Below are 22,092 nucleotides of genomic sequence, written 5' to 3' on the forward strand. Positions count from 1 at the left end.
CGTCTTTTTCGTGAATCTGTGATTCTCGAAATTTTGTGTTTCTTTTTTTTTTTTTTGGAATTTTCGAGTAGTACTCGAGCAAAAAAAAAAGTACAAAAATTACGAAAATTCATTATTATTTCTTTTTGGTAACTTGTTCTATTTGCTTCAGAGAGTCATATTCAATTGTCTCTCACAGTCAAATTTTTTTATATATATATTCAAATTGCTTGCCTACGCAGTCCAAGTGAGTCGATCAGAATTGTTCACAAGTTGAACTTGATTGTGTGATATATATACAAATACAAAGCTTGAGCACCCTTTCGAGAGAACTATCAAATTCAAGTGAAAACACTTTGAGTGCGAGTGTTATTTCTTTGGAGTGACTAGTGAGTATTTGTTGTGAGCAAAAAACAAAAAAAATAGAGAGGAGTGACGAGCGACTTTCTTTGGAGTGACCGTGAGACTTTGGGTGAGGAATATTTTGTTTTCTACTAACGTTTTCTTGCAGGTACAAGTCTGAAATTAAATGGGGAGGGAGGTAGGAGATAATTCGAACCAAGGGTTGTCTAAGGTTCAGATAGAGGCACTATAGGATGATGAGGACCGAGTTGGAGCCCTTACATGAGAGGTTGGATAAACTTGAAATAGTACTAGTGGGAGTAAGAAAAAGTATAAAGATGTGGGTAGAGGAGGAGAAGATGAGGAATATGATTTGGGAGGAGACGAGGAGAGTCAAAATGAGAATTGGGGTAGGAATGGAAGAGGTAGAGGATTTGGGAGAGGAAGAAGAGAAGCTGTACGGGGTAGATATGATGGGAATAGGGAAGATGATAACATGGGTAGTATTAAGATGAAAATTCCATCGTTACATGGGAAATCTGACCCGGAGGCATACTTAGAATGGGAAAAGAGGGTAGAGTTTGTGTTTGAATGTCACCACTACTCCGAACAAAAGAAGGTGAGGTTGGCGGTGGTTGAATTTCTAGATTATGCTCTCATTTGGTGGGATCAATTAGTGACCACTAGGAGGAGGTATAATGAGAGACACATTGAAACTTGGGATGAGATGAAGAGGGTCATGAAGAAGAGGTTTGTGCCCAATCACTACTATAGGGAGATGTTTAAGAGGCTCCAAACTTTGAGGCAAGGGGTAAAGAGTGTTGAGGACTACCATAAGAAATGGAAGTAATCATGATTAGGGCCAATATCGAGGAGGATAGTGAGGCGACAATGGCACGTTTTCTTTGTGATTTGAACAGGGAGATTCAAGATCAAGTGGAGCTTAGGCACTACTTGGATCTAGACGAGATGGTGCAAATGTCCATAAAAGTGGAGCAACAACTCAAGAGGCGTGGAGTCGGCCGCACCAATCAAACTGGGGGTTCGTCATCTTCTTGGCGATCAAATGTGGTGGAACGTGAGGAGAATAAGGTGGTGACCAAGCCCAAGATTGAGACCATACAAGAGGCGCCTAAGCAAGAAGTGCAAGGTAAATCTAAAACTCCTCTTAATCGATTTAGAGATACTAAGTGTTTTAGGTGTCAAGGGTTAGGTCATATTGCTAGTCAATGTCCTAACAAGTGGGTAATGATAATGAATACTTATGGAGATTATGAATCTCAAAGTTATTGTGATGATGATAATATGCCTGAGTTGGAGGATCCAGTTGAAGGATATGAAGCGGTTGTTGGCGAAGCGTTGGTGACTAGGCGCATCATGAGTGACCAATCCAGGGAGGAGGAGAACAATCAGAGGGGGAACTTGTTTCATACTAGATGCTTTGTAAATGAAAAGGTGTGCAATGTTATTATAGATGGAGGGAGTTGTACCAATGTAGCTAGTTGTGAGATGGTGGAGAAGTTGAATTTGCCTACTTTAAAACACTCTCAACCATATAGGCTACAATGGTTGAATGACTGTGCAGAAGTGAAAGTGAACAAGCAAGTTTTGGTGTCCTTTTCGATTGGTGAGTATGTTGATGAAATATTGTGTGATGTAATACCAATGCATGCTTGTCACATATTGTTGGGTAGGCCTTGGCAATACGATAGGAAGGTGACTCATGATGGTTTCAAGGATAGGTACTCATTTGTCCTAAACACAAATTTTATTGCTTCCATTGTCCCCAAAACATGTGTTGGAGGACCAATTGAAAAATAAAAAAAGAGATGAGGCCGAAAAAAAGAGTGTTCAAGAAAGTGAGATGGCCTTAGAAAAAGAAAAAGATATGGTCGAAAGAAAGAGTGAACAAAAGAGTGAGATGACAATAGAAATAAAAAGAGAAGAAAAGAATGAGATAGAAGAAAAAGAATAAGAAGAAGAGGCCAAAGAAAAGAAAAAGAAAAAGAATTTTATGGCCCAAAAGAGTGAGATGGAGAGATGTTTATTCATGCATAAACCCTTTCATGTATCTTTGTACAAAGTGGTTTATTGTTATTGTGATGATTTAGCCGGTTCAATCCCGAGCATTGCTATTTCTTATTTGCAGGATTTTGGAGTTGTCATGCCAAGGAGATAAGTTAGTCTTGTTGAAGGGAGGACCCAAAGGTCTGAGCCTCGAGAATACAAGTACCATCGCGATGAGGTAAGATTAGTTGCCAACACAACAACTATGAGGTATGACTTTCTTCCTTACCTTAAAGTTGTGTTGCATTGTTTTCAAGGAATTGTAGAACGGGTTGCAAGTTTGGTGGTTAGGGGACCGGGTGTCAGTTTGTCTTTATTCCTTGGTTGTTATGGATGTGAGACTATTGATGAAATGCATGTACTTTTTATGAACTTTGATTTTCCACGAATTACTAAGTTAGTAGGATTTGTTTGCTACAAGAGTTCACTTGCATTAGACCTAAATTCTGGTGATGAATTAAATGATTGCATGGATAGTACATGTATTGTGTCCTATTTGCATGAGTCATATTTGGTTGGTGATGGTTTTGACAGAGACATGATATGATATGATAATCTCCCCATTCATGATGAATGTATGTGTAAAGAGAATAAATTTTTCATTCAATATTCGTTGCATGAGATAATTGTTATTCCTAGTGAGCTATGGTCGTACACGTGTGTGGATTTTATTTTTGTGTTAACTAGGTCTAAGAAGGGGAGAAATCTGATCTTTGTTATAGTTAATCATATTTTATCATTTGGTGTCACTCGTCATTTGGTGTATGTTGAGGTTGTTACATTGACAGTGAAGGCAACCATGAAGTTAGGACTCAAAGCATTGAAGGAGCACGTGAGCGATAGCACCTACAAACTTGAGCATGAAGGTAAGCATTTTGGTCATATAATTTTTGTTATTACTAACTTGCTTCGTTTTTGTGTAGGTAGCGAAGATTTGAGGACAAATCCTTTTCAATAAGGGGAGGATGATGCGAACACGGGTGGTCAAGCTCCAAGGAAAGCATGGGATCCTTTAGAGTTTCCGGAGAGACCAATCACAAGAGGACAACTAAAGAAATTCAAAGAAGCACTACGAGGAGTGATGATCAAGGAAGAAGGGCTCGTGATGCATGGGAGTACGTTTGGGGGGCCAAAGGAACATTATTCAAGCATTTTTTTGAACGGCCGAGGCTACACGGACCTGTACACGGGGTCCGTGTCCATTACACCCGAGAATGAAGAAATCCAGAGTCTACACGGGCCCGAGCACGGACCTGTACATGGGGTCCGTGTCCTATGTTTTCCGCAAAGACCGAGTCTACACGGACCTCCTTCCGGACCTCTACACGGGGTCCGTGTCCTTTACGTTTGGGCGAGATTTTTTTTCCTTCTTTAGAGTTTTAATTTTTTTGGTAACTAGATTTGTGATATCCTTTTGATATGTAAAGATATTAGGGACGAAAATTAACACACAATACACATTATTATTGATAGTTTATCAAACTTTTGAGATTTTCTCTCAAACTTTTTTTTCAAAGCTTCGCTTTGTGTTCATCGAAAATCAAACTTATCAAGGATTTATTCTTGTGGCGTTTGTCGATTGATTTCATACGGATTGTCAAGGACAAGTTCTTTGAAGGTTCGTCTGTTTCTCAATTTTTTAATCGTGAATATTTGTTGCTGAGTTTTATAACTTAGAGGTGAATATCACAAACCCATACTTGATTCAAAAGATCGGGACAAAGCGAATTCCTTGTTCGTTATTAAATTGAGGGCGCGATTCATATTTAATCGTGTTTGCTTTTTATTCGTACGTGGATTCACATCAAATAATGAACCTATTAAACCTCTGTAAAGTGTCGTCTCAACTGATATTCTCCCTTGATCATTGTCTAGTTTGATTGATGAACTCATGGGAGTACTTGCAGTTGAACATGTTTCCATGCCAAATTTTTTAAGCAATTCCTTAGTATATTTAGTCTGACTGATAAAAATACCAGTTTTCAGTTGCTTCACTTGCAGACAGAGGAAAATGTCAGTTCACCCATCATACTCATCTCGAATTTTTCCTGCATTAATTTGGCGAATTTCTCACATAATTTGGGGTTATTTGACCCAAAAATAATATCATCAACATATATTTGCACAATTAAAATGTGATCATTTTTTGAAAATTTGAACAGAGTCTTATCAACTGATCCAAAAGTAAAATCATGATGAATTAAGAATTTTAAAAGAGTTTCATACCAAGCTCTTGGAGCTTGTTTAAGACTATATAAGGCTTTGTTCAAATGATAAACATGATCAGGAAGAGAGTGATTGACAAAACCTGGTGGTTGTTCAACATATATTTCTTCCGGCAATTGACCGTTTAGAAATGCACTCTTCATGTCCATCTGGTAGACTTTAAAATTCATGAATGAGGAATAAACAAGGTGAAAGGGGATCAATTAAGGTGCTCGAATGCGCAACGGAAGTTTCAAAAATGTTTTTAAGGCAAAAATCGAGCACCTCTACTAAGATGTGTAGCAAATACGAAAAACACGAAATGTCATACATAGGATGTTTTAAGAAAATATACCTATCAATCTTAAAAGATTGATGTTGGCTCCAACTTAGTTGATATACAACTAAGCTCTTGAATGGCAAGACAATTCTTCAAGCTTCCAAGAGCACACCTTGCTCAATATCAAGCCCACCACCAACTAGCTAGAACCACCTTACACATGCACTAGAAAATGTAATGTATTTTTCTTTGAGAAGAGTATGAATTCCTCAACAATTGAAGAGAGAAAAAATGGAGGAAATATTGCACCAATATTTCGGCCAACATGAGGGGAGGAGAGAATGGGGAGATTTTTCTTGGTCCTTGAAAAATTGATAAAGTGTATGAGCATGCCATGCAATTTTTTAATGAAAAAGTAATCCCCAACTCTTCACCTCCCTAGCATGCTTTTTAAGTGGGCTTGTAACATTTACAAAGCCCATGGAATTTATTTAAATGTCTCAAACACATTTGAATTCATTTAAAACTTTACTTGATTTTATTCAAGCCCACTAGTTTAATAATTATTTCTAATTGGGCTCTACAAGGCCCAATGTTATTTAATTAATCAAACACTTGAATTAATTTAATTATTTGGACTCTATAGGTCCACTAGTGTTTAATTAATTCAACACTTGAATTAATTTAATTTAGTCCATAATAATGTTTATGAAAATCACAATTTTTAAATACATTACTCGTTTGGCCAACTTTTAATTTAGGAACATTTCCTCAAATTCAAAGTTACATTCCCCTTATAGAAGTCATACTTCTATTTTATTTACGCTTTTAAACTCCTTTATAAGTCGTTCAACACATTGATCTATTTTACTTCTCAACGGGATCTAGAAAGCTAGCACTTGTGTGGCCCTCAATGGTTCATTGATACAACTAGCCGTGGGTTCACATCTCTATATGATTCGGACTAAACATGTCCTTATTCAAGCATACCCAGTTGCTCCATTCTTACTTATCAACTCCTTGATAGTAAGAACGTCAGAACTCAAGTCTGATATTACCCAACCAATCATGTTAAACGCCTAGCAGCATCGCTTACATGATTCCCTTGGTATCAAATGATATGCCTGCAAGAACCATTCTATTATGGTTAGCGTACAGTACGGTCCCTTCAACTCATATATCCCGACCGATTCGACAACCATTGGTATATCGAGAGTTGTCAATGAATTGATACTATGTGTCATCTCGTAGTTGCATCGATGGTGTAATCTATGAAACCCTTTTCATAATTACCACCATAATCTGATCAGAGATTTCACATTACATATACATGAGATCACATAGGATATCCATACCCGAAGGTAAGCGGTGAATCCCCGACTACAATGCATCGACTCCTATATGTTTCGACAGAACACCCAAACTTGCCACCTGATGACCCCATGAGAGTCGGTAAACAAGTCAAAGTGTAATTCTAGCACATAGAGTCTCAATGTTGTCCTGGGTCATAAGGACTAATGGTGTACAACCATAAACTAGGACGTTTCCACTCGATAAGTGAGAACCACTTGGAAAGTCCTTTATGGAGGGTTGTTCAGTACACTTTACCAGGAGCACCTATCTGCATGCTCGGACATCACAATGTCCCCTACCAATGAAACATGGTACTCACATCGCAGATAATAGTTTCGAACTCGAGCGGACTATATCCTTCTTAGCGGCGGCTGAATCGACTAGGAACTGTTAAAAATATACATTATTGCAAATATGAGTTTCATGGTACTCATCATATGAGCATCTCATATTCTTTCTACTATTTGTTTATTCAAGGACTTTATCTATGCAACTAGCATAGGTATACAGATAAAGAAGTGCCAAAACAATAATTTCAAATATTATTAAAATAAAGATTGTTTATACATAGAGTTTAAATATGAACCCTCGGCCAACACTTGGCTCGACGGGCACCTATTCTAACAATCTCCCACTTGCACTAGAGACAACTACCCATATGCTTCAAACCCATCGTTTCGCGATGCTTCTCGAATAATGGTCCAGGTAAAGGCTTAGTTAGTGGATCAACAACATTATCTGCGGAGCCGACTTTGTCAATCAAGACTTCTCCTCTTTCCAGAATCTCTTGGAGGATGTGGTACTTTCTCAATACATGTTTGGACTTCTGATGAGACCTTGGCTCCTTTGCTTGAGCAATGGCTCCTGTGTTGTCACAAAACACCGGGATAGGAGCAACTCCATTAGGAATGACGCCCAACTCTTGGACGAAATTCCTTATCCAAACAGCCTCCTTTGCTGCAGCTGATGCAGCAATGTATTCTGCCTCAGTGGTGGAATCCGCTGTACTGTTTTGCTTGGAACTCTTCAAAGAGACATCAGAACCATTGAGCATGAATATGAATCCAGAGGTTGAATTTGAGTCATCGATATCGCTTTGGAAGATAGAGTCGGTATAGCCTTCCAATTTCAGTTCTCTACCCCCATAGACTAAGAACAATTTATTGGTCCTTCTCAAATACTTGAGGATGTCTTTCACAGCTTTCCAATGTGGAAGACCAGGGTTCGATTGATATCTACTCACTATACTTAGTGCGAAAGCCACGTCAAGACGTTTAGATATCATCCCATACATGATGCTACCAATTGTAGATGCATATGGAATGCGTGTCATCGCCTCTATCTCTGCATCAGTCTTGGGAGACATAGACTTGGATAGGGACACGCCATGACACATTGGTAGATGTCCTCTCTTGGACTCATCCATCGAGAACCTCTTCACGATGGTATCAATGTATGTGGGCTGGATGAGACCAAGCAATCTTCTTGATCTATCTCTATAGATCTGTATTCCCAATACAAAAGATGCTTCACCCAAGTCCTGCATCGAGAACTTACTCCCTAACCATATCTTAGTTGATTGCAACATTCCTACATCATTCCCAATGAGTAGAATGTCATCAATATAAAGCACCAGGAATGTCGCAGCACTCCCACTGACCTTCTTATACACACAGGGTTCCTCAGGATTCTTAGTAAAACCAAACTCTTTAATTGTACTATCGAATCTAAGGTTCCAACTCCTAGATGGATGCTTTAGATCATAAATAGATCTCTGAAGTTTGCATACCATATGCTCACTTTCGACAAATATAAACCCTTCAGGTTGAGACATGTAAATCTCTTCCTTAATATCCCCATTAAGAAAGGCTGTCTTGACATCCATCTTCCATATCTCATAGTCATACCATGCAGCTATGGCTAGCATTATCTTTATGGACTTGAACATTGCAACTGGAGAAAAAGTTTCCTCAAAGTCAACTCCTTGTCTTTAAGTATATCTTTTTGCCACCAATCGCGCCTTGAAGGTCAATACCTTCCCATCCGCCCCAATTTTCCTTTTGTAAATCCATTTACATCCTATGGGAACAATTCCCTCAGGTGGATCTATGAGATTCCACACTTGGTTCGAATGCATGGAGTTCATCTCAGATTCCATTGCTTCAAGCCACTTGGATGAATCGGTATCAGATAACGCATCCTTGAAGGTCCTTGGATCACATCCATGGTTAGGCTCATCATGGCCCTCTTCAAGAAGCAGACCATACCTCATAGGTGGTCTCGAGACTCTCTCGGATCTTCTAGGAGCTTGTATCTCCTCTCTTGGCTTTTCGGGTGTGGGTTCTATAATTGTGGGTGTCTCTCGAACCTCTTCGAGTTCTATCATCTCCCATTTTCTATCCAATAGAAATTCCTTTTCCAAAAAGGTTGCATTCTTAGAAATAAACACCTTTGTTTCTTTGGGATGATAGAAATAATATCCAATAGAATTCCTTGGATATCCCACAAAGTAACATAAAATAGATCGACTATCCAATTTATCTCCCACTACCTACTTCACATAAGCAGGGCACCCCCATATTCTAAGATAAGAATACTTGGGAGGCTTACCCATCCATATCTCATATGGTGTCTTATCAACTGCCTTTGAATGGACATTATTCAACAACAGTGCCGCTATCTCAAGCGCATATCCCCAAAAGGATGGCGGCAACTCCGTGAACCCCATCATAGACCGAACCATGTCCATCAAAGTCCGGTTATGACGCTCCGAAACACCATTCAACTTGTGGTGTAGCAGGCGGAGTCCACTGCGAGAGAATCCCATTCTCCCTAAGATACTATTGGAACTCGGCACTCAAGTACTCACCACCTCGATCCGATTGAAGTGTCTTGATGCTTCGTCCCAACTGTTTCTCTACTTCACTTCTGAATTCTTTGAACCTTTCAAAGGCTTAGACTTGTATTTCATCAAATACACATACCCTTACCTCGAAAAGTCATCGGTAAAGGTGATGAAGTAGGCATGTCCATGCTTAGTGGTGATGCTAAGCGGACCGCACACACCGGTATGGATCAAATCCAATAACCCTTTGGCTCGCTCCACATGGCCCTTAAAGGGAATTTTGGTCATCTTTTCTTTTAGACAGGATTCACAAGTCGTGAGAGCATTAATATCAGACATATCAAACATGCCCACTACCACTAGCTTGTTCATCCTTCTTAGGGAAACATGTCCAAATCGAGTATGCCACAATTGTGCCGAATTTAGAGTATCTTGTTTTCGCTTGTTTGTTGTTGTTATTGCTTGGACATTGTTTAGTGGAATATCTTTCAATTTTAAGGTGTAGAGATCGTTTTCAATTTCTCCAGTACCAATTAAACATTCATTCTTGTAAATGTTGCAAACACCTTTGCTAAATAAACAAGAAAATCCATCTTTATCCAGCATAGAAATGAAAATAATGTTTTTCATCAATTCAGGTACAAACAAAACATCTCTTAACATTAACTTAAAATCATTGTTCAAATGCAAGCAAACATCTCCTACGGCCTTGGCAGCAACTCTTGATCTACCAGGGTAGCCTCAGTCCTAAGTCAAACCAGTTCAAGGAAGGCATGTCTAAGAGTTTGTCTTCTATGAGGAGTGCTGCCAGAGAGAAATTGAAGTGGTGTGTGGAGAATTACGTCTCAAGTATTGAAAGCTTGGCTCTTGCTTCATCAACCAGTTTTGATCCATCTAGCACTAGTTGCTTTAAGCAAGACGAAGCTTCTGAACCAAATGCAATTCATACTTCAGCCACATTTAATTTGTTGGAGATACTTGGAAAATCCTCAGAGCCTCCATTTTCTGGTTCAGAAATACAAATTCCGTCTTCAGGCTCATCTAACTTCTCACCTCAGTATTGCTGGTGCCCTCCTGTTGTATCTGCACTACAATTTACTAAAGGAAATTCACATCTACCTATATCATCAACTGAATCACTATCTCTGCCTCCAATTTCTTCTCTCCTATCAGCTCCCAGGCAGTCTGGACTTTTAACCTCGAAAGAATTCTTAAATATGGCCGAAATTCCTCCGCTAGATTTTCCTACTTTTGTACCTGAGCCTTTGGTTAGGCTGTCAACTTCTCAGCAAATTCCTACGTTTACACCTTTGATATGTGATCCAATTGTCCACATTCCAGTGATTGATGTCTGTTCTTCTGGCCAAGGGTATTTGGTCAGTGCAGGGCCTGCTATTTCGACCACGATTTCTCCATTGCATCCAAGTCTTGTGGACCCACTTCCAGATGCTGAATCCATGTTGGAAAAAGGTGCCAGGGAAACGCTTCGGATGCTCATATGTGGCTCCAGCCAACCCAACTCTCAGCTTCTTGATGTATTGCCTTCCATGCTGAGTAGCAGAGATGACAAGCAAAATTTGATAGCTGCTGGAAGCCGGGGTCATTATTGTGCAGCCATAGACGTAGATGTTTTAGCGCAAAACTTGACGAGTGTGGGATTAGCTTTATTGTCGGAGAAACCAATAAGAAGTGTCATCAGTAAAAGATTTGGTAGCAGTGATGATTTGATTGAAAAGGAGAAACCATCTAGCTCTGGTATGCCGCGTTTTGATGAAGAGATTGACTGATTTTGATGTGACGAAAGATAAAATGGAATTGTCTGCTTTTGGGAACTTCAAGTGTTTTGGTGTGGATACGTGAATAGTTATACACTGTCGAAAGAGTAAATCATTTTGAAATGCAGTAGCTTGTGGCCTAATGTACAAACTTCCATTTATTGTGCGATTCAAGGAAGCATTAAAAAGAAACAGAATCTTCTTCCGTTGTTTTCCTGGTAAACTAAATCTTATCATCTCTTATCTCTGGAGACTGCGACTTGGTAATGCTTTCAAGTAAAAAACTTGAAAAGAACAAAACCTCGTGGCATGACGTTGCAACAATCGGTATTTCATAAATGAAGGTAACATGATGTTAGTTTACAATAATCACTTGTGTGCAATTAACATAAAATAAGTTGAAAGCTAACCAAACTATACAACGGAAGTCTCTAAAAGAGAACCGTAAGCAAGTTCCGTCGGAGACAAGAATACTCTTAACACCAAGTAATAAGATTGAGACGTGAGCAAAAAATGAAAGCAAGAAAACTAGCTGAAGCGAAAAGTTTATGAGTTTGCTCGATTTTTTCACTGATGCGATCTGAGTGAATTGGGTAAGCAGAGTCGGGGTAATCCACTGAATCTAATAAGAGTTGTGTTTAAGGAAAATGAGCAAGGGCTATGGCTTCAAACGTAACCTGCAAACAAGGAAATGAACTCGGGAATGGGCGCTTGAGGGGTTTTCGGCGTGACCACTCCGATACAAAAGTCAGCGGGTGAAGAAGAAGAAAAGCTGTATATGTGAGTGAATATACGTGAATGCTAAAAGTCTTGAAAACTAGAAAAAATATCAGAATCCCTCAAATGTAAAACATACCTGCTATTTATATGAGGAAATCTCATAATTACCTTGTTTTCAGTGCTCACCTGCTAATTAGGGTAAGGTGGCTGCCCATACCCTGCTTCTGACAACTTCTCTGACACGCCAACCCCTGTGGTTCTGACAATAATGATTGCCAAGAATAAGGCCTCCGATACTACTGCACTCGAGTGAAGTGCTATTTTTCGAGGTAGGTCGAGTAGAAATCATCTGAGAGTTTGCATGAGAGCTCGGGCTTTTGTGAAAGGGATCGATTTTAGGTGTTCAAATACGCAACAGAAGTGCAAAATTATTTTTGAGAAGAAAAATCAAACACCTCTACTAAGATGTGTAGCAAATACAAAACACGAAATGTCATACATAGGGTGTTTAGAAATTTTACCTATCAATCTCTCAATATTGATGATGGCTCCAACTTAGTTGATAAACAACTAAGCTCTTAAAGGATGACAATCTACAAGCCTCCCTCTGAACAATCATTGTTCAAAAATAAAGCCCACCACCAACTAGGAAGATACCCTCATATTTTGCACTAGAAAAATAGGAGGATTTTTCTTTGAGAAGTAAGTGTTTTCTCCAACAATTGAAGAACAAAAATGAGGAGAATAATGAACATGAAATTTCGGCCAAAGGGGGTAAGGAGGAGAGAAGGGAAGACTTTTCTTAGTCCTTGAAAAAGTGTTAAAGGTGCATGAGCATGCCATGCAATTTTTTAATGAAAAAGTAATTCCCAACTCTTCACCTCCCTAGCATGCTTTTTAAGTGGACTTGTAACATTTACAAAGCCCATGGACTTTATTTAAATGTCTCAAACACATTTGAGTCCATTTAAACTTTACTTGATATTACTCAAGTCCACTAGTTTAATAATTATTTCTAATTGGGCTCTACAAGGCCCAATGTTATTTAATTAATTCAACAATTGAATTAATTTAATTATTTGGACTCTACTAGGCCCACTAGTGTTAAATTAATTCAACACTTGAATTAAATTAATTTAGTCCATAATAATGTTTATGAAAATCACAATTTTCAAATACATTATTTGTTTGGCAAACTTTTAATTTAGGAACACTTCCTCAAATTAAAAGTTACATTCTCCTTATAGAAGTAATACTTCTATTTTATTTACGCTTATAAACTCTTTTATAAGCCGTTCAACACATTGAACTATTTTACTTCTCAACAGGATCTAGAAAGCTAGTACTTGTGTGGCCCTCAATGGTTCATTGGTACAACTAGCCGTGAGTTCACATCTCAATGTGATTCGGACTAAACATGTCCTTATAAGAGCATACCCCAATCGCTCCATTCTTACTTATCAACTCCTTGATAACAAGAACGTCAGAAACTCAAGTCTGATAGTGCCCAACCAATCATGTTAAACGCCTAGTAGCGTCGCTTACATGATTCCCTAGTTATCAAATGATAGTGCCTGCAAGAAACATTCAATTATGGTTAGCGTACAGTACGGTCCCTTCAACTCATATATCCCGACCAATTCGACAATCATTGGTATATTGAGAGTTGTCAATGAATCGATACTATGTCTCATGTCGTAGTTTCATCGATGGTGTAATATATGAAACCCCTTTCATAATTACCATTATACTCTGATCAGAGATTTCATACTACATACACATAGGATATCCATACCCGAAGGTAAGCGGTGAATCCCCGACTACAATGCATCGACTCCTATATGTTTCGACTAACACCCAATCTTGCCACCTGATGACCCCTTGAGAGTCGGTAAACAAGTCAAAGTGTAATGCTAGCATATAGAGTCTCAATGTTGTCCCGGATCATAAGGACTAATGGTGTACAACCATAAACTAGGACGTTTCCACTCGATAAGTGAGAACCACTTGGAATGTCCTTTATGGAGGGTTGTTCAGTGCACTCTACAAGGAGCACCTATCTGCATGCTCGGACATCACAATGTCCCCTACCAATGAAACATGGTACTCACATCGCAGATACTGGTCTCGAACTCGAGCGGCCTATGTCCTTCTTAGCGGCGGCTGAATCGACTAGAAACTGTTTAGAATATACAGCATTCCAAATATGAGTTTCATGATACTCATCATATGAGCATTTCATATTCTTTCTACTATTTGTATACTCAAGGGCTTTATCTATGCAACTAGCATGGGTATACAGATAAAGATGTGCTAAAATAGTAATTTCAAATATTATTAAAATAAAAATCGTTTATACATAGAGTTTTATTGTGAACACTCGGCCAACACTTGGCTCGACGGGCACCTACTCTAACAATATCTCACTTGCACTAGAGCCAATTACCCATATGCTTCAAACCCATTGATTCGCGATGCTTCTCGAAAAATGGTTCAGGTAAAGGCTTAGTTAGTGGATCAACAACATTATCTGTGGTGCCGACTTTGTCAATCGAGACATATCGTCTTTCCACAATCTCTCGGAAGATGTGGTACTTTCTCATTACGTGTTTGGACTTCTGATGAAACCTTGGCTCCTTTGCTTGAGCAATGGCTCCCGTGTTGTAACAAAACACCGGGACAGAAGCAACTCCATTAGGAATGACACCCAACTCTTGGACGTAATTCCTTATCCAAACAGCCTCCTTTGCTGCAGCTGATGCAGCAATGTATTCTGCCTCAATGGTGGAATCCGCCGTATTGTCTTGCTTGGAACTCTTCAAAGAGACATCAGAACCATTGAGCATGAATATGAATCCAGAGGTTGAATTTGAGTCATCGATATCGCTTTGGAAGATAGAGTCGGTATAGCCTTCCAATTTCAGTTCTCTACCCCCATAGACTAAGAACAATTTATTGGTCCTTCTCAAATACTTGAGGATGTCTTTCACAGCTTTCCAATGTGGAAGACCAGGGTTCGATTGATATCTACTCACTATACTTAGTGCGAAAGCCACGTCAAGATGTTTAGATATCATCTCATACATGATGCTACCAATTGTAGATGCATATGGAATGCGTGTCATCGCCTCTATCTCTGCATCAGTCTTGGGAGACATAGACTTGGATAGGGACACGCCATGACACATTGGTAGATGTCCTCTCTTGGACTCATCCATCGAGAACCTTTTAACGATGGTATCAATGTATGTGGACTGGGTGAGACCAAGCAATCTTCTTGATCTAACTCTATAGATCTGTATTCCCAATACAAAAGATGCTTCACCCAAGTCCTGCATCGATAACTTACTCGCTAACCATATCTTGGTTGATTGCAACATTCCTACATCATTCCCAATGAGTAGAATGTCATCAACATAAAGCACCAGGAATGTCACAGCACTCCCACTGACCTTCTTATACACGCAGGGTTCCTCATGATTCTTAGCAAAACCAAACTCTTTGATTGTACTCTCGAATCTGAGGTTCCAACTCCTAGATGCCTGCTTTAGACCATAAATAGATCTTTGAAGTTTGCATACCATATGCTCACTTCCGACAGATGTGAACCCCTCAGGTTGAGACATGTAAATCTCTTCCTTAATATACCCATTAAGAAAGGCTGTCTTAACATCCATCTGCCATATCTCATAGTCATACCATGCAGCTATGGCCAGCAAAATCCTTATGGACTTGAACATTGCGACTGGGGAAAAGGTTTCCTCAAAGTTAACTCCTTGTCTTTGAGTATATCCTTTTGCTACCAATCGCGCCTTGAAGGTCAATACCTTCCCATCAGCCCCAAGTTTCCTCTTGTAAATCCATTTACACCCTATGGGAACAATTCCCTCAGGTGGATCCACGAGATTCCACACTTGGTTCGAATGCATGGAATTCATCTCAGATTCCATTGCTTCAAGCCACTTGGATGAATCGGCATCAGATAACGCTTCCTTGAAGGTCCTTGGATCACATCCATGGTTAGGCTCATCATGGCCCTCTTCAAGAAGCAGACCATACCTCATAGGTGGTCTCGAGACTCTCTCGGATCTTCTAGGAGATTGTATCTCCTCTCTTGGCTCTTCGGGTGTGGGTTCTATAATTGTGGGTGTCTCTCGAACCTCTTCGAGTTATATCATCTCCCCTTTTCTATCCAATAGAAATTCCTTTTCCAAAAATGTTGCATTCCTAGAAACAAACACCTTTGTTTCTTGTGGATGATAGAAATAATATCCAACAGAATTCTTTGGATATCCCACAAAGTAACATAAAATGGATCGACTATCCAATTTATCTCCCACTACCTGCTTCACATAAGCAGGGCACCCCCATATTCTAAGATAAGAATACTTGGGAGGCTTACCCATCCATATCTCATATGGTGTCTTATCAACTGCTTTTGAATGGACATTGTTCAACAACAGTGCCGATGTTTCAAGCGCATATCCCAAAAAAGATGGCGGCAACTCCGTGAACCCCATCATAGAGCGAACCATGTCCATCAAAGTCCGGTTACGACGCTCTTAAACACCATTAAACTGCGGTGTAGCGGGCGGAGTCCACTGCGAGAGAATCCCATTCTCCCTAAGATACTCTTTGAACTCGGCACTCAAGTACTCACCATCTCGATCCGATCGAAGTGTCTTGATGCTTCGTCCCAACTGTTTCTCTACTTCACTTCTGAATTCTTTGAAGCTTTCAAAGGCTTCAGACTTGTATTTCATCAAATACACATACCCGTACCTCGAAAAGTCATCGGTAAAGGTGATGAAGTAGCCATGTCCATGCTTAGTGGTGATGCTAAGCGGACCGCACACATCGGTATGGATCAAATCTAATAACCCTTTGGCTCGCTCCACTTGGCCCTTAAAGAGAATTTTAGTCATCTTTCCCTTTAGACAGGATTCACAAGTCGTGAGAACATTAATATCAGACAATATCAGAATTTTCGCTTGTTTGTTGTTGTTATTGCATGGATATTTTTTAGTGGAATATCTTTCAATTTTAAGGTGTAGAGATCTTTTTCAAGTTCTCCAGTACCAATTAAACATTCATTCTTGTAAATGTTGCAAACATCTTTGCTAAATAAACAAGAAAATGCATCTTTATCAAGCATAGAAATGGAAATAATGTTTCTCACCAAATCTGGTACAAACAAAACATCTCTCAAAATCAACTTAAAATCATTGTTCAACAATAAGTAAACATCTCCTACGGCCTTGTCAGCAACTCTTGCTCCATTACCCATCCTCAAGAAGGTCTCACCTACCCTAATCCTTCTACTTCTTCCCATCACCTGCAAATCATTACAGAGATGTGAGCCACAGCCGGTATCCAATACCCAAGAAGTAGAGTTAATTGAAATGTTTACTTCAATATAGAACATACCGCTTCCAGAACTCTTTTGGGCAAGATATTCCCTGCAATTACGCCTCCAATGTCCAGGCTTTTTGCAGTGATGACAAATATCAGCAGTCTTGTCAGCCTTCACTGGTATGGCTGCCACAGTGGGAATCGGAGTCTGCCTCTTCAAGGGCACGTTCTTCTTGGGACGTTGGAAAGAACGCTTCTTTCCCTTTCCACGTGGATCGGTCTTCGTACCAGATGAAGAGCCCACAAAAAGAGTCGGCTTCTCTTTCTTGATGGTGGACTTAAAAGTCACAAGCATGTTCACCAACTCCTCAAGGGTCGGCTCCATCTTGTTCATATTGAAATTCACCTCAAAAGGATCAAATGAGCTAGGCAGTGACAAAAGCAACACGTCGGTGGTCAACTCCGAAGGCAACACCAGATCCATGCCAATGAGCCCAATCATCTTCAGGCCATGCTCATGGACCGAGGCCCCATCTCGCATGCGAAAAGTGATCAGCTCCTTGACGGTAGCATGCCTAAGAGGCCGCGTCTGCTCATTAAAGAGCTCCTTGAGAAACAAATGAATGTCAGCAGCACTCTTTGCATCCTCAAAACGCCTCTGCAGCTCATCGTTCATAGAAGCCTGCATATAACACCTGGCTTTCAAGTCATGGTCACACCATTCCTTGTAAGTCTGCAATTCCTCAGGAGTGCAGTCAGTCGGAGCCTCAACAGGGGGCGACTCAGTCAGTGTATATGCAATCCTTTCCGTATTCAAGACGATCTTTAGGTTTCTTAGCCAAGTGAGGTAATTAGGTCCGGTTAAAATGTGTTTTTCGAGTATAGCAGACAGCGGATTGCGAATCGAAGACATTGTCAAAAATTGTACTGAAAAGTAAACAGATAAATGTTAATGACTATTTTAAAATATTTAGTAAGATATAAAGTATGGACTTTTACTTTATAAATTTTCGCTCCCACTGTTTTGACATTTTCACTACCCTCTAGTGAAAACGGGAAACTCCTTTCCTCAGTAGGTACGCAAGGTCCAATTAGCGAATTATGATCCCGAATAATATCAGCCAATAACAATTCCTAAAAGGTAGTTTTCAATTCCATCTCCATGCAACCCTCTACGTAAAATTTTATCTCACGTTTGATTAGGACCCAATAATATGACGTCGTTCATCTTTACGTGTCAAGCCTTACCCATCGATGTTGAACCTTAATGGACGGTCGCCATGAGTTTTCTCAATAATATGAGCCGAAATCATGGGAGTTCCACGTAGTTCACATCACCATGTCAATGGATGTCACAGCTTTCCGGCACCCAGGCCCCCCCTCAATAATATGAGCCGAGCACCGAGCATGGGTAGCGTTCATCATGCACCCATTGTCGATGGAAGACATGGAAATAATAAACAACTTTATAATTCCCCTTTTCGGGCTTGATATTAATTTTGAATCTTATTCAAAATGAGGGTTTTTAATTTTGAAAGGTCTCATCATTAATTTTATTTAAAAAACTCGTCATGTTTGATCGTATGTTTGCCAGATTCATGCAACTTTGTTATTATCATAATAATAACGCACATACTCATTATTTATAACATATCATGCATATATTATAAACAGTAAACAAAAAAAAGATGATCAATCGCCCCAAAACTAATGGCCCGTGTGAGCTAAGCACGGGCCTAGGTCCAATCCTAAGGAAATGCAAGAGATGCAAATGCAACTATTACATAAGCTTCCAATATTTACATGTCTTCGATCTTCATAATCATCAAGGCCACCACCTTCCAATCTTGATCTTCCACTATTCTAATATTTACAAATAAATATCCATGGCAAATAGGGATACATCTCATGGGGTGAAAACGGGCCATAAACCAAGCCCACTTTATAAATTGATAATTATTACAATCATTCAACACAAAATATCCTAGCATACACCTAGCAAATTGGTCTTGGGCTTTTGATCATTCTTCATGCATAATATCACATATCATACACCATCAATTAATTATCACAATAATTAATTGATCCAATATTATATATCTTGATCCAATCACTAACCGCCACGATTATAAACTAAATTAACAAAGTATATAAACTCCTTTGTCTACTTTCTAATTAATTTATTTATAATCGAATTTCTTGTAAATCACAATTTACTATAAATAATTAAAGTCCAACTTCAATTGTTTATTTCATGAGATAATATGTACAACTTTTGTGAATTTAAACTTAAGGGCCCAAAAAATCATTTTTCACCAAAAATATTTTGGCCCATTTAAATTTCACAAATATGTTTGCCATCTCATGGCTCAACAACTTCAAGGCCCATGACACTTTGATATTCCAAAAAGCTTTTGGAAACCCTAGTCGTCATCACCGTCGCCGGAGCTCAATCGCCGGATTCGAGCCAACTTAATTTTTTTTTTTTGAAAAAGGTGGAAGGGCTGCCCTTGCTACCCGTTTCAGGCAGCCCCTCGGGCAGCCTAAGCTGCCCCAAATGGGCAGCAACTTGCTGCCCAAAACTCCCCAAAAACCGGCCTTGTTTTTGTTGCAAATATTCATCTCATGCGGTTAGAAATCGACCTCAATATAATATTATGTAAATGCTACACAAAATAGTATCCATAGCTCATGATACCACTTTAAAGGGAACGATTTTAGGTGTTCAAATACGCAATGGAAGTGCAAAATTATTTTTGAGAAGAAATATCGAACACCTCTACTAAGATGTGTAGCAAATACAAAACACGAAATATCATACATAGGGTGTTTAGAAATTTTACCTATCAATCTCTCAATATTGATGATGGCTCTAAATTAGTTGATAAACAACTAAGCTCTTCAAAGATGACAATCTACAAGCCTCCCTTTGAACAATCCTTGTTCAAAAATCAAGCCCACCACTAACTAGGAAGATCCCCTCATATTTTGCACTAGAAAAATAGGAGGATTTCTCTTTGAGAAGTAAGTGTTTTCTCCAACAATTGAAGAACAAAATGAGGAGAATAATGAACATGAAATTTCGGCCAAAGGAGGTGGGGAGAAGAGAAGGGAAGACTTTTCTTGGTCCTTTAAAAAGTGTTAAAGGTGCATGAGCATGCCATGCAATTTTTTAATGAAAAAGTAATTCCTAACTCTTCACCTCCCTAGCATGCTTTTTAAGTGGACTTGTAACATTTACAAAGCCAATGGACTTTATTTAAATGTCTCAAACACATTTGAGTCCATTTAAACTTTACTTGATATTACTCAAGTCCACTAGTTTAATAATTATTTCTAATTGGGCTCTACAAGGCCCAATGTTATTTAATTAATTCAACACTTGAATTAATTTAATTATTTGGACTCTACTAGGCCCACTAGTGTTAAATTAATTCAACACTTGAATTAAATTAATTTAGTCCATAATAATGTTTATGAAAATCACAATTTTTTAAATACATTATTTGTTTGGCCAACTTTTAATTTAGGAACACTTCCTCAAATTAAAAGTTACATTCTCCTTATAGAAGTCATACTTCTTTTTTATTTACGCTTATAAACTCCTTTATAAGCCGTTCAACACATTGAACTATTTTACTTCTCAACGAGATCTAGAAAGCTATTACTTGTGTGGCCCTCAATGGTTCATTAATACAACTAGCCGTGGGTTCACATCTCAATGTGATTCAGACTAAACATGTCCTTATATGAGCATATCCCAATTGCTCCATTCTTACTTATCAACTCCTTGATAACAAGAACGTCAGAACTCAAGTCTGATAGTACCCAACCAATCATGTTAAACGCCTAGCAGCATCGCTTACATGATTCCCTAGGTATCAAATGATAGTGCCTGCAAGAACCATACAATTATGGTTAGCGTACAGTACGGTCCCTTCAACTCATATATCCCGACCGATTCGACAACCATTGGTATATCGAGAGTTGTCAATGAATCGATACTATGTGTCATGTCGTAGTTGCATCGATGGTGTAATCTATGAAACTCCTTTCATAATTACCACCATACTCTGATCAGAGATTTCATACTACATACACATAGGATATCCATACCCGAAGGTAAGCGGTGAATCCCCGACTACAATGCATCGACTTCTATATGTTTCGATAAAATACCCAATCTTGCCACCTGATGACCCCTTGAGAGTCGGTAAACAAGTCAAAGTGTAATGCTAGCACATAGAGACTCAATGTTGTCCCGGGTCATAAGGACTAATGGTGTACAACCATAAACTAGGACTTTTCCACTCGATAAATGAGAACCACTTGGAAAGTCATTTTATGGAGGGTTGTTCAGTGCACTCTACAAGGAGCACCTATCTCCATGCTCGGACATCACAATGTTCCCTACCAATGAAACATGATACTCACATCGCAGATACTAGTCTCGAACTCTAGCGGCCTATATCCTTCTTAGCGGCGGCTGAATCGACTAGGAACTGTTTAGAATATACAGTATTCCAAATATGAGTTTCATGATACTCATCATATGAGCATCTCATATTCTTTCTACTATTTGTATATTCAAGGGCTTTATCTATGCAACTAGCATGGGTATACAGATAAAGAAGTGCCAAAATAATAAATTCAAATATTATTAAAATAAAGACTGTTTAAACATATAGTTTAATCACGAACCCTCGGCCAACACTTGGCTCGACGGACACCTACTCTAACAATCTCCCACTTGCACTAGAGCCAACTACCCATATGCTTCAAACCCATCGATTCGCGATGCTTCTCGAACAATGGTCCAGGTAAAGGCTTAGTTAGTGGATCAGCAACATTATCTGCGGAGCCGACTTTGTCAATCGTGACATCTCCTCTCTCCACGATCTCTTTGAGGATGTGGTACTTTCTCAATACGTGTTTGGACTTCTGATGAGACCTCGGCTCCTTTGCTTGAGCAATGGCTCCCGCGTTGTCACAAAACACCGGGACAGGAGCAACTCCATTAGGAATGACGCCTAACTCTTGGACGAAATTCCTTATCCAAACAGCCTCCTTTGCTGCAGCTGATGCAGCAATATATTCTGCCTTAGTGGTGGAATCCGCTGTACTGTCTTGCTTGGAACTCTTTCAAGAGACAGAAGCACCATTGAGCATGAATA

The 22,092-nt window shown here is 39.3% G+C and overlaps 1 protein-coding gene across 1 annotated transcript; it reads left to right on the forward strand.

Annotated features, from left to right (window-relative positions):
- Positions 1-9,798: 9,798 nt before the first annotated feature.
- LOC142548097 (uncharacterized) lies at positions 9,799-10,872 on the forward strand. The gene has a single exon (XM_075656450.1). It carries the CDS (start codon positions 9,845-9,847, stop codon positions 10,856-10,858), a length of 1,014 nt encoding a protein of 337 aa, XP_075512565.1. The 5' UTR covers positions 9,799-9,844; the 3' UTR covers positions 10,859-10,872.
- Positions 10,873-22,092: the final 11,220 nt, after the last annotated feature.

This window comes from Primulina tabacum, chromosome 6 (genome assembly GCF_025594145.1).
Source record: "Primulina tabacum isolate GXHZ01 chromosome 6, ASM2559414v2, whole genome shotgun sequence".
Classification (NCBI taxonomy): Eukaryota; Viridiplantae; Streptophyta; class Magnoliopsida; order Lamiales; family Gesneriaceae; genus Primulina; species Primulina tabacum.